General features: G+C 43.2%; 1 protein-coding gene across 1 annotated transcript in view; it reads left to right on the top strand.

Annotated features, from left to right (window-relative positions):
• Window positions 1-12,939, top strand: part of TRPC7 (transient receptor potential cation channel subfamily C member 7) — a 1,554,154-nt gene that overhangs the window by 714,957 nt on the left and 826,258 nt on the right. The window contains exon 3 of the mRNA XM_086931521.1: window positions 338-520. Coding sequence (XP_086787647.1) covers window positions 338-520 — 183 coding nt within the window. The remainder of the gene's footprint in view (window positions 1-337; window positions 521-12,939) is intronic.

Here is a 12,939-nt window from a genome sequence, read left to right as displayed (position 1 = left end):
CTATAAAGATGTATCAGTTAAAGTCATGTTTACATTTTGGGATTTATTTCATCTGTGCACTTAAACCTCTTTCGAAAGCATTCGCACCACATATAAATGGATCAGAAAATTTTCCATGACGGCAAAAACAATATCACACTTCACAAAGTTGAATAAAGCGTAGTAATAACGTACCTGTTTATTTGAGTTATTAGTGATGCAATATGCTGACACAACATATGTTGATAATTCATTTTTAACATGGTACCATTCATTAGACCCTAATCCAAATGCCAATAAGAAAGATTTATTTGCACAATACAAGCTTGACTGATTTAGTTATTTTTCACTCTTCCAGAACGACTATAGGAAACTATCTATGCAATGCAAGGATTTCGTTGTGGGTGTGCTGGATCTCTGCAGAGATACCGAAGAAGTTGACGCCATCTTAAATGGCGATGTGAGTAAGGAAATCTGGAGTGAACATCCTCGACCAAGTCTCAGCCGAGTGAAACTTGCCATAAAATATGAGGTAAAAAAGGTAAAGTTATTACATTTTAATTCATTCCTTTTACCGGTTGTGCTTCCACAATGTTGAATATTCGTTTAAAGTATCACTGAAATTAAAAGTAATGATACTTTTCGGTATGTTTCCTGAGCTTGAAACCCGGATGTTAAGGGATTTAAGGTTTGCAAGAAGGTTTTGAAAGATGTACAATTATGCACAAGTATCAGTGTATTTTTGCTAGATACCGCCTCATATGCATCTAGGTGTTGAGTAACCATTTAATGGTTTATTATGTCTACAGGTACTTTGAAAGGGCTTGAATTTGAGCATGAAAATGAAGATAAATAAGATGCTAATCAATCTGCCATGAAAATAACTGAACAATGAGTCTGTGAGCTTTTTCTCTCATTGACAGCTTTAATTTCAGCTTTAAAATATGTTATGTTATGTTATGTTATGGGCATTTATAGAGCACACACCTCACCCAGGTGGGTATCCTGGTGCTGAGGAGAAGGAGCCGCATTGGCTGGTTCTTTGGTTTCTATCTATTTGCTACGAAAAAAATCCTTTAGTGTTTCACTACGTCTGGTAGACAAATATTTTTGGCTTCAAATTCTACTACTACTATCACTACTACCTTTGTGGGACCTTGGCACTGGTCCATAGGACACACCTTTAGTTACATTTGAAAATTCACAGCTAGGGGAAAAACCAAACACTGGCAACATCAAAAAACTGTCCATACATGCTAGTCTGATGGATAATTTTTAAAAAAGAATTACAATTGTGGGTATTGGAAATTTTCCCATCCTTTAGTTTCATCTTGAATTTTTTCTCTTCTTGTTGAAACCTATTTTTGTTGACTGTCGAGATTTGTGTTCTTTACCCTTACTAGCCAGTGGTAAATGCTTGTGCTCTTCCTGTTAAACAGGGGCGACTCCTCCATGTGGGCGGAGGAGCGTTAGCACACTGCTTTCTCGCAATGCGAGAAGCAGAAACATAAAATGGTATTATAAATACCATTTTATGTTTCTGCTTTTTGCACTGCGAGAAAGCAGAAGAAGGGTTTGGTTGGGGTGGGTGCATGGACGGTCCTGCAACAGGGTAGAGGAGTGGCTAGCCCAATGTTGCAGGCCCTGACTGTCCAGTTGTACCCCAATTGGCAATACCTTTAGAATTACCTAAAAGTCCCTAGTATGTGGTGCCCCTAGTACCTAGGGCAAGGAGGCTAAAGAGACCTTATGGGCTGCAGCATGAATTGTGCCATCCTAAAGGACACCTCACCAAACACATACAGACTGCCATTGCAGGCTGCATGTCTTGGTGCAGACAAAAATGAAAACAAGACACGGTACACATCCCTGTGTGCCATAGCCACAAACAATGCATGCGGTATAGATAAGTCACCCCTATGGCAGGCCTTACAGCCCTAAGGCAAAGTACACTATACTACATGTGAGGGCCTATCTGCACAAGCAGATATGCCCCTGTGCTGGTCAACTCTATTGCTGCCAGTACAATTCAACAGGGAAGCTAATTTGAGTTCATGTGCTGGACACTGGTGAAAACGAGTTCCCCAGCTACATGATGGCTTTGCTGAAAATAGCGATGTTTAGTATCAGACATCTCATAATAATAAACCCACACTGATGCCAGAGTTGGATTTATTGATACTTGCACACAAAGAGCATCTTAGAGGTGCCGCATGACAACCTACAAGCTACTGATTTGCTGACTGACCACCTGCCGTTAGAGACACGTTTCTGACCCCCATGGATGATGACTGTTGCACTTGGGAGGCTTGAAATCAAGCCTGTTCAGACAGAGGATGCTTATACCCTGCCCCCATGATGACCTGCAGATTAGCATTCCAAGGCAGTGGAACTTCAAAGAGTCCAGCGCCTTTGACATGCAAATCTGACTTCTCTCACAGGAGAAGAAGCCAACCCCCTTTGTCCAGGGCCCGATGGCACCTAAACAGGTGAGAACATTAGCTACTCAGATAGGAATGTCCACCCTCAGGCCAGTAACACCTCTAAGGAGGGCTACATGAAGGGAAGGCCACTTTCCAGAGTTAGCCATTTTGATGACGGCAAACGTAGAAACTCTGGGACAGGGTTATGCCCACTCCCAAAATGTGTGGTCAAAAAGGGGGAATAATGACCCCAGGGATAAGTAGCTCATTGGCTACTACACTCCTCTAATGCCCCTAAATTCTTAATTTAGGACAGCCCGCAGAACCAGGAAATCGGATCCTGATGACCTATGAAGAAGAAGGACACTGAAGAGCCACAACAGCAAAAGACTGAAGAGGAGCAACTAACTTGGCACCAGCCCTGACCCCTATCTGCTTTTTCCTGTTGAACCTGCACCAACGATGTCTCATCCTGCAGCTGTCATGACTCCAAAGTCTGGGAGGACAGCCTGCTTTTAATAAAAACTCAAGAACTCCCATGGAGTAGCGGAGCTGCTGCCCTGCATCCTGCAGGCAACCCAAGAAGAACCGTGAGGATACCACACCACCCAAAAACCAACACCCCAAAGCACCACTGCAATCAAGCCCCCCAGCCTGTGTTGACGTGGACCAATGGTGCCAGTGTGGCCCCCAAGCCCTCAAGAGACCAAGTCCACTTTGGGGTAACCCCTCATGAACTCCCAGACATTGCCTGCGTCTTCTGTTTACAGGCCCCCTTAACTGAGAGTGCTCCCCGACGAAGAAACTTGACACCACAAAGACCCTACGCACCCAGCCACCCAGCCCTGGAGAGAAGAGGACCCCTGATGTCTCCATGCTCCATAGCATCGACTTGAACCCTCCCGGTCAATACCAACAGCCTCTTTTCACAAATACCTGTCCCCTTGACTAACACTGGGCCCTCAATGTTGTATTGCAGCACTGCACCTGGCTTCCTTAGTGGCGCTGGAGGTGACCTGCTGGTGCTGACTTAGACCTTGCCCGATACTCACTTCAAGTCCTGGCGTTTCAGCTTGTTAGTCACTGTAATCTACCTGAATGTCATGCTTGTTTATCCTCATATAGGACAACATTGCAGCTTCTGACAAATGCACTAATTGTCAACTTTTTAAAGTACAAAGTATTTATCTTGCAAAACGTACCTGATCGTAAAGATTCTGGTGCCTAAATATTTATTGTTACTTGATGTTTTTATAATATTGGTGTTGATCTCCTCATTGAGTCATGTCCATCATTTGTTGACTATTGTGTGTATTTGTGGTGTCTAACACTTCTCTCTGATAAGCCTAAGTCTGCTCAACCACAACCACACAACAACCTAGAAGAGGACATTGGGATTGCTAGAGCAAGCCCCTGTCCACTCATAGAGGAACTCATGGACTCTTTGCACGGTACATCTCACTTTGGTATAACATATAAAGAGCCAGCTTCCTACAGACTCATTATATTAGTACTTTAAAATCCATCTTAATCGTCACATCAGAAAGTGTATTACTATTTTGGAAATTACGCTTTTAGAAAGTTGTCAATTCCCTCTCTGAAATCCAAAGAAATTCTCCCCAATTTGCAGCTGTCACCTAACCTCTGATAGCTGCCCAATGGAGAGATGTGTATTGTTCCCAGACAATGTGTAGAGAGCTCTGTGTGTGGGGAGGGGGACTTCGCCCATGACAGGATGACCGTGGGCGGTATCCAGAATTTTTCCTGAGATTCCTATTATGGTTTCCTTGTCAATGGCAGATGAAGATAACACCTAGGCATGCCTCCCTTTTGTCTCTCTAGTCAGGCTGGCTCCAGTGGGAGAGGAGAAAATAACCAGAACTGGTGTAGTGGATGAACAAAGACTTGCCCACCATCCACAGGTTGGCACTGGGAATAAAAGTGGGCACCACAGACCTCAACCCAGAACACTCTTGCACCTGTGAAGAATCAGTAGAAGGTCTGTCCTGCTGTCTGAAGAATCTGAAGGAAGACTGGACATGCTTGACTTGAACCCACAGCTCCAAAGGGACTCCAAGCGTCCTTTGGCTGTGCTCCCATTTGACACAACCTTCCAGAGGCCTCTCTCCATTCAGCTGCCCTGTTCCAACTAGTCCTTTCCTAGACCATGCTGATAGCCTATGTTGGAGTTACTCCTAATCCCTAGGGGTGTCACACAGGTTCTAGACCCTTGGCAGGTGTTATAGTGTACTCGTCTTGTCTCCAAACTGCAGCAAATATATCCATTAAGGCGCTGAAGGTGTTTGAATTTTAAATGTAATTACTACATGTCATTCCAAATTGATGCAGCAATATTGATTGATCACTCAGAAAATCATTGCTGATTAATATTAAACAAACATATAGCTCAATTTCTAGATGCTATTTGCTTGTTTCGAGAATAAACCAATTGATAGTTAAAAATCACTTATTTTAAAAATGACATACTGGCAAATTTAAACATTTTGGGCCTTATTTAGAATTTAGCAGACATGATCCTCAATCACATACATGGCGGATGTCCTGACCACCATATTAAAAGTGTATGATATCCTATGTACTTTTGAAATGGCAGATGGGATGGTCATCACATTTTGCCAGAGTACCCTGTCTGCCAAAATCTAAATAAAGCCCTTTTTGCCTGATTTTGTCTTTGTCAAATGGTGTTACTACCTTCACCATGGCAGAGTACTTTACTTCCGCCATGGAGAGGGTACTTCAACTGCCAAATTTAGAGATGTCCGCTTGCCCAGTAAATTCTGTTGAATTTACTGGAACCGCAGTCATTATGGAAAGATTCCTTTTCTATTGAGCAAACCATAATGGGGCATATTCTCATGGACTTATCGCCGAGTTATCAGCACTTTATTGCAGCGAAAGTGTTGATAACTTTATCACCCCATTCACAAGCTGGTGCTAACAGCCGATATCACCAGTTTTCCTGCAATAGCAGCCTCAAAAAACAGCACCACAGATGAGCCTGGCAACGAATGCTGATTGGATGCAGTGTAGGCGTTCCCATGCAAAAAGCGGAGAAAACACAACTTCTGAATTAAATTCTATATCTGTATGAACCAGAAAAATACAACCATATGTATTATAAATGTGGCTAGGCCTACTAGGAAGGTGATTTACAACCAGTCCAACTGTGATAAATTATGTAAAGTGCCTTCCTTTTTAAACCTATTTACTTTCCTTTCTCACCGACTCACACTGAGCACTATTCTCCTATGCAAGTTCCCCCCTTGGAGCAACCTTCTCTGACTGAGAATACTGCATTATTATAATTGAAATTGACATATAACCAGCTAAAAGGAAGTACAATAAATTGCATGGTGAATCAGGTTTTGGTTTGTTGCATTTTGTCCATTTGATGTATGAATAACCAACTAAGGATCGTGAGCTTTACAATTTAATTTTCTTCATAGCTCATCTACTAATTAAACAAATCGTAACTTGTAGGATTAATGATTCATATCTTATCTAAATAAGGTTTAGGACCGCTGTTTTTTGTATCACGTTGCACCCAGGTCCAGGACCATAACTGGGTAAACCCCATTTTTTGAATTGCTTACCTGGTGTAAAGTCAGATGACAACCTGCACCATAAAAGGGAGCCCATCCCAGAGCCACACCTGAAGAACAACAGATGCCATGGAGCCAACGCTCATGCAGCTCGGACACCCAAGAGGGCCACAACACCCACCGCCACCACCCCCAGGCCCGCCACCCCCCAGGCTCCCCCAAGGACAAAGTATGTTACATCAACTGTACGAAATCATGAACAAAACTATTTGCCTGATGTTGCACAATTACAACACTTAACATTCATGTGTGGTCAGAAAAAGGAAGAGTCCTGGATGGTCTTCCCTGGATAATCTGTAAATCACGGCCTGCAAGACAAAATTCAAGATAAGAAGGTGCGTCATGCGCTCATCAAAGGACAGAGACAGAGAAAGAGAGAGAAAGAGTGAGAGAGAGAAATAGAGAGGGAGAGAGAGAGAAAGAGAGAGAAAGAGAGGGCGAGAGAAAGAGAGTGAAAGAGAGGGAGCCGGAGAGAGAGAGAGAGAGAGAGAGAGAGAGAGAGAGAGAGTGAGAGTGAAAGGAAGAGAGGGAGAGCGAGATAGAGTGCCGACACTGCAGACCCAGGCCTCACTGCTCACCTGCTGCCACCGGTGTGTCTCCAACCACGTGCGGTTATACACTGCTGTCCACCAGGTCCCTTATCTGAAGCAGAGTCCAGATTCATGAATGGCAGAGTACATACAATTGCTCATCATCGCTTGCCCGCCCCTGCGCACAAAGGCTGCTTGACCCCACCCCCACTGCCGCCCAGCAGTGATTGCCCGCTCCTGCTCACTCAGGCCTCATGCTCACCTTCCGCCACTGGGGTATCTCCATGAGGGCCCACCACATGCCAGTGCAAGCTCCAAGCCTGGGGCTCACGACCTTGGCAGCCTCCACATTATGCAGCCCGCACTGCAGGACACCAGGTCACACACTTGATTCTTTGCCTTGATTTTGCAATGGCAGAGATCATATCAGCGCACACGGCATCATCGCAGGCTGCACACCCGCTCAGCCCTTTAGGTGCCACTAACCTTGTGAACCGTGAGGCAACGGCATGTGGCACTAGGCCCACGCTGCCCGCTTGGTCAGGCCTACACTGCAGTCCTTGTTTTAGAGAAAAGGGGTAACCCTGTGTCCCTCAGAACCTGGGTAAGCGTGATTAACAACAAAAGTGGTTCTGTTGGGTGGCAGCAAGAATTGCTTTAAAAGAAGGCTATATCAGCTCATTACACAAAAAGTAAACCTCTCATGAGAACAACTGAAGTTCCCAACATTTTTATATAATAAAAGACAGAATCACAATGCACAGGAATTACTTCATTCCGTTTTAGGTTTCAATAAATGCTAAAACATGTGATGAGTGACTGTGGTGAACAAAGTGACTAGTGCATTACATTTAGTGACACGTATATACAAATTTATACAATGGAGACGGGGAGAGTGAGGGGTGTTTTCTTTGTTGAAAGGCCAGTGTTCAGAGTTATCTTGACCAATTATTGGTCAAGATACCTCCAGGAACTTGCACAGTAACCATCTATTTCAGTGGAGAACTAACCATCAGTTCTAAAGTGGACCTTACTATAAGTCACCTAGACCAGGTTAAACACGGTATAGACACACATGAAACTTGACTGGACCAGTTGGAGAACTAAGTTTCAGATGCAGACGATCTAAAATCGGCATCAAAAGAACACTTGTTATGGATGGCCAAGGTGTTCGAACTAATCAAAGCTAAAAATGAAGACCTTGAAGCACATTCCAGATGAAATAACCTTCACATAACTGGAAACCCAGAGACCACACCCATCTCCAAGATGGAAGATTATGTTGAAAATTTGCTATGGGAACTCTTTGGTGGCAATTTATCGGCTGTATTCACTGTGGAGCGGGTCCTCAGGTCCCTAGGACCTAAACTACTCATAGGGGCAACTCTGCTGCCCATAGGTGCCTGACTATTAAACTATTGAGATGAGTTCTAACTTTACTACTCCTAAACTAAGAAAAATCCTAACTTTGAGACTTTCGGTATTCACAGAAGGCATTTAAGAGTCCTAAAGTTAGGACTCCTAACTTCTGTGAATACCAAAATGAGTAAGTGCCTTAAAATGAGTAAGTGCCTTCTGTGAATACCAAAATGGTAGTAAGTTTGAGATTTTGTCTTAAGTTAGGTCTGTGAATTGGGCCCATACAGCCAGATTCATCAAGCGAAATGCGCTCGCAAAAGGGCCAGATTCTGAGAATCTGGCCCTTTGCGAGTGCAATTTTTGCATTTGGGATTCATCATCCCAAATGCAAAAATCTCTATTAAATCTCTAGGAATCTCTATTAGAGATTCCTTGAATGATTTTCATGAAACATTTAAAAATTGTGAATTCTCAATTTAGGACCGCTATTTACCACGAAGTCAAACCTCGTGGTAAATAGCGAAAACTTAGAAAAATGCATTTAAATGCTTTTTTCTACGTTGCATGTTACACACACACATGTCCTTTGGACATGTGTGTGCGCAACATCAGTCTACATTTTCATTTCAGGGGTGCTACAGGGTGTCCTTTGGACACCCCTGGCACCCTTGAAATCGCATCCTTATTTGCGATTAGCAAATTGCTAATCGCAAATAAGGAATAACACTCCATTCATTCCTATGGGCCTTTAGCCCACAGGAATGAATGGGGAGTTATTCCTTATTTGCAATTAGCAATTTGCTAATTGCAAATAAGGAAGCAGTAGGAATCGTAATTTATTTTGTGATTCCTACATGAATTCCGTTTTGCAAGTCCTTAATAGCGATTCCTTAATAATCGCTATTAAGGACTCGCAAAACGGGACAATGATGAATCTGGCTATAAGAGTCTACACCCACGGGCCATCACAACTCTCAAAGCGACTGTGAAAGATGACTGTTTTATGGATGTCTGGTGTCGCACACATCCACAGATCCGAGAGGGCACTTGTATCTCGTCTTTTCATAATGCATGGTCCCGACTAGATGTTTGGCTGGTATCCAGAGATGTTTGCATACTTCTGTCTCCCACTTACAGTGTACTTTATTTGAACATACCCCTGGGCTGTTGATTCTGTATGTAACCCATGCAGTTCCTAGTGATTTCAGCTGGCAACTACCAGTGGGAGCGCTCCTAGGTGCTGCCTTTCGAGAAGAGATACGAAAGGATATACTAGAATTTTTCACACATAATTTGGGCTCAGTTCAGTTAGGATCCACATTCTGGGAGACATTTAAAGCGGTGATATGGGGAGCGTGTGTTGCAAAACAATCCAGGGTTTTAATATCAGTCAGGAGAGTGCTATCAAAAATCGATGGAGATATTTATATGCTAGAGCAACAATACTACCACACCTGCAGCACAGCCATGTTAGCTGATATCCGGGATGAGGTGTCTGAATTCCAGTACAAAGCTACTCAAGAAAGCTGGGGCCTCATTTATGAAAAGTGACGCATCGCTGCGTGAAAACAGCGATGCGTCACTTTTCACTACGCCCTCCTTGCGACTCCAATATGATGCATCATATTTACAGTATGACGCAACATGGCACAAGGAGTTACAGACACGTCAGTATTCCTGACGTATCTGTATGGCGCAAAAGTGACGCATTGCTGAAGTGTGTCACAAAAGTGACGCAACTCCAGCAATGTGTCCTTTCACATGGAACAAGCCCCATGTGAAAGGGCCTGTGTCAGTCTTACGCCTGCTGCGAGGCAGGCGTAAGAAATTGACGCATTTTTGTGTCCTAGAAGTGGCGCAGTGAAATCTTATAAATTTCACTGCATCACTTCCATGACCCTTTCTTGCGTCAAAATGCCCCCTTTCATACATTATACCTGGGGCAGGTACAATGTGGCTCAGGGGTTTACAAAGTGTCGCATCTACCTAGATGCGTCACTTTGTAAATATGGTGCAACAAAGTGCATTTTTTACACCACTGGTGCGTCACAAAAAGTGACGCACCGGCGGCGTAAAAGTGACGCACAGCCTCATAAATGAGGCCCCTGCTTTTTAACTAGATACAGCCAGGCTAGACATTATGGGGAGTAAGACCGTTCAAGTAAGACACTTGAAAATCTACTCTGAGCCCCACGTACTGTCTACTATATCACTGAACTCATTGATACTGGGGGCCAAAAAAATGCCTTTTTTTCTGAAATGCTAGTTGTAATTACCTTTCAATGCACAACCATACTCCGTGACCATATCGCCAGACCAAAAAACACTTTCAGAGTATTTTGACACAAGCCAGCTGCTCTGGCTTAATAATGCTTAATATGCCTATCTAGATTCGGCCTTCACCACTGAGCATATTATCCAAATGATTAGAAGCCTATCAGGTGATAAGGCACCTGGACTGATTGACCTCGCAACTGATTTCTATAAAGTATAAGCCCCCATATTGGCCCCACACTTACTTGCTTTGTTTCAAGACTCCCTGGACACTGCTGCTTTGCCATGCCACACGTAGAAAGTAATAAATGTCAATGATGGATGTTGTTCGGGCAGGTGTAGTTTCATGCACATGTATTAATCAGACAAGACAGACCTCCTTGCACAATTGTGGCAGGGTGTCTAAATTGGTGCTAGGCAGCAGTGTGTGTGCCAGTGCAACCAGGGATCAGCAATCAGTAGTCAACTGTCAAAACCTACACAAACCTTCCCTCTGCCTTTCACACAGGGCCCTACAGTAAGGAAACTACATGTGTTGTGCTATGTGTACAATCAAATACTGAGCCCCACTTAAAGTGTTTTAACTATGGAAGTAATTCCATACATAACTCAATGTGAGGAAGCATTACAGTTGTCCAGAGGACTCTGACAATGCAACATATTCCTATAATGTACTCATGACAAGTTGAATATAATGTACTCATCTGATACAGGAGTACCAACTCATGACAACCAAAGATTATCCAACTAGAGAACAATTCATATTTTATTAAAATTGAAAAACCTAAATCTAAAAACACTAACTAAACCTAACTAACCTACACAAACTATCCTTAAAACAGTACCCCACCCATTTAAAATCCTAACAAAAAACTGAAACTTACTAAAACATTATTACATAAAACAATGTACTTATATAAAACTAACCTAAACTTTTCCTAAACCTACATGATACCTATAACTATGTCCACTAAAACAGCAGTATAAAATGTAGATTATAAAAAGAAGGGTATGTTCATGGGATAGCCTATATTTGTGCCTCAATGTCCTACAGTGTCTCCTGGCACTTTTGCCGAAGGCCCTCCTGCCACTTCATCGCTTTCACCAGCTTTTCAATTTGTTTGTCCATTTTGTGCATCCTCTTCACTAGCAGAAGTTTCAATCTGTCCCATGAACAACACCCTGCTTCGCCTTGCTCAGTGGCTTGCTTCTGCCATTCTTCTGAGTGTCCATAAGTGTGGTGCGATTGGCCTGGCTGCTGACTTCCATTATGGGTAGCTGTAGCAGTGGTGATCGTTGGTCCCTGTGGAGATGAGGATGGCTTCCAGAAACCAACAGACTTTTCCTTGTAATACATGTGGTCCGTATTACAGACCACATGTTCCTTCTTTCTCAGGTGGGAATAGCGTGCCTATCTCATGGCAAAGGTTTATGCCATTTCTGGTGTCATGTTAACTAGGGAGAAAACTCTACCTCATATCAGTAGAAGTATAATATGCATATCACATATCACAACAAATAATTGACATTCTTGTGCAATCATAATTCCCTAATCGTACCCACACCTATTCTTGGTATGTCAAATATACCTTAATTGCAATGACTACTCCAAGCACAATATGTCAAAGTAATTCAAGTAAGGTCAGTGTAACTGTATAAAACATCTATTTAGCCACATCAATGCTACAGCAATTCTCCCTCTGTGCTGAGAGTCATTGATTCCAATGGTTCATGACGAGCTCAGCTCGTCATAAGCACACAAGCTGTGTACTGCATGACGAGCTGAGCTCGTCATGAGCATGGAAGGGGTTAGGCACAATATAGAACCATGCATTTCACCCATACCAGCGATCCCCACTCATTCTCAATAATCAATGGTAAATAATACTCATGGGCCGCATATGTAAACTTTTGCTCTTAATATTGCATCATGCAAGGGGGACAAGTTAAAGGCAAATCCTGAGTGAGATGTATAAAGCTAAGCAATGGCAGCTTGTGTGACTCTGCATGTCTTAAGTAATCTTGAATACCATGAGGCAGCACTCATTGCTGACTTATCTTACTGTGCGCCAGGGAGCAATTCCATAGATGGAGCGGGGTCTCACTGCTTTAAAACCCATATTTTGACAGATATGCAGACTTTGCATAAGCGCTATACCTGGAGACTTATCGTTATGCATCAAGTCAACATTTGTACCTAAACTAGGAGGGAAAAAAATCTGATTTCACTTTTCTGTCACCACATTCTCCATGCTGCATTATGCAGGTCACACATACATAGCAAAAGGCCTCTTAGTACTGCATTTATTCAGACAATTCTCCTTACTTGTCCAAGAATTATTTTGCCTATAATGCAGGCACGCTTGCACCGTGATGCAAGGGTGCCTGTTAAGTATGGGCGCAAAATGCAGAAAAATTCTCAAATTCGCTCGCGGGCGGATTTTGCACATGCCCGAGTTGAAGCTCAAATAATAATCAGCCCAAACAACTAGTGAGCACGGTCTAGACTAGGCAGGTGTGCTTCCTCCCCATATCTACCACCTACAATTAGATGTAATCCTTGATGGAGGTCTTTGCATCCACAAGTTTCTCGAGCGCAATCCCTGTGTACTTGCAGTGACCAGGAGGCTGCTTTCTTCTCATCTGCTGCTCTGATCGGTTGCTGACCCTTTATAAACAAGAGGCATGTGAACTCGCATAGAAGCCCCGCCCGTTTGGCCCCGCACCACACACACTAGGGTATGCAACATC

The sequence above is a fragment of the Lissotriton vulgaris genome, chromosome 7 (assembly GCF_964263255.1).
Source record: "Lissotriton vulgaris chromosome 7, aLisVul1.2, whole genome shotgun sequence".
Taxonomy (NCBI): Eukaryota; Metazoa; Chordata; class Amphibia; order Caudata; family Salamandridae; genus Lissotriton; species Lissotriton vulgaris.
This window is presented reverse-complemented; position numbering and strand designations above follow the sequence as displayed.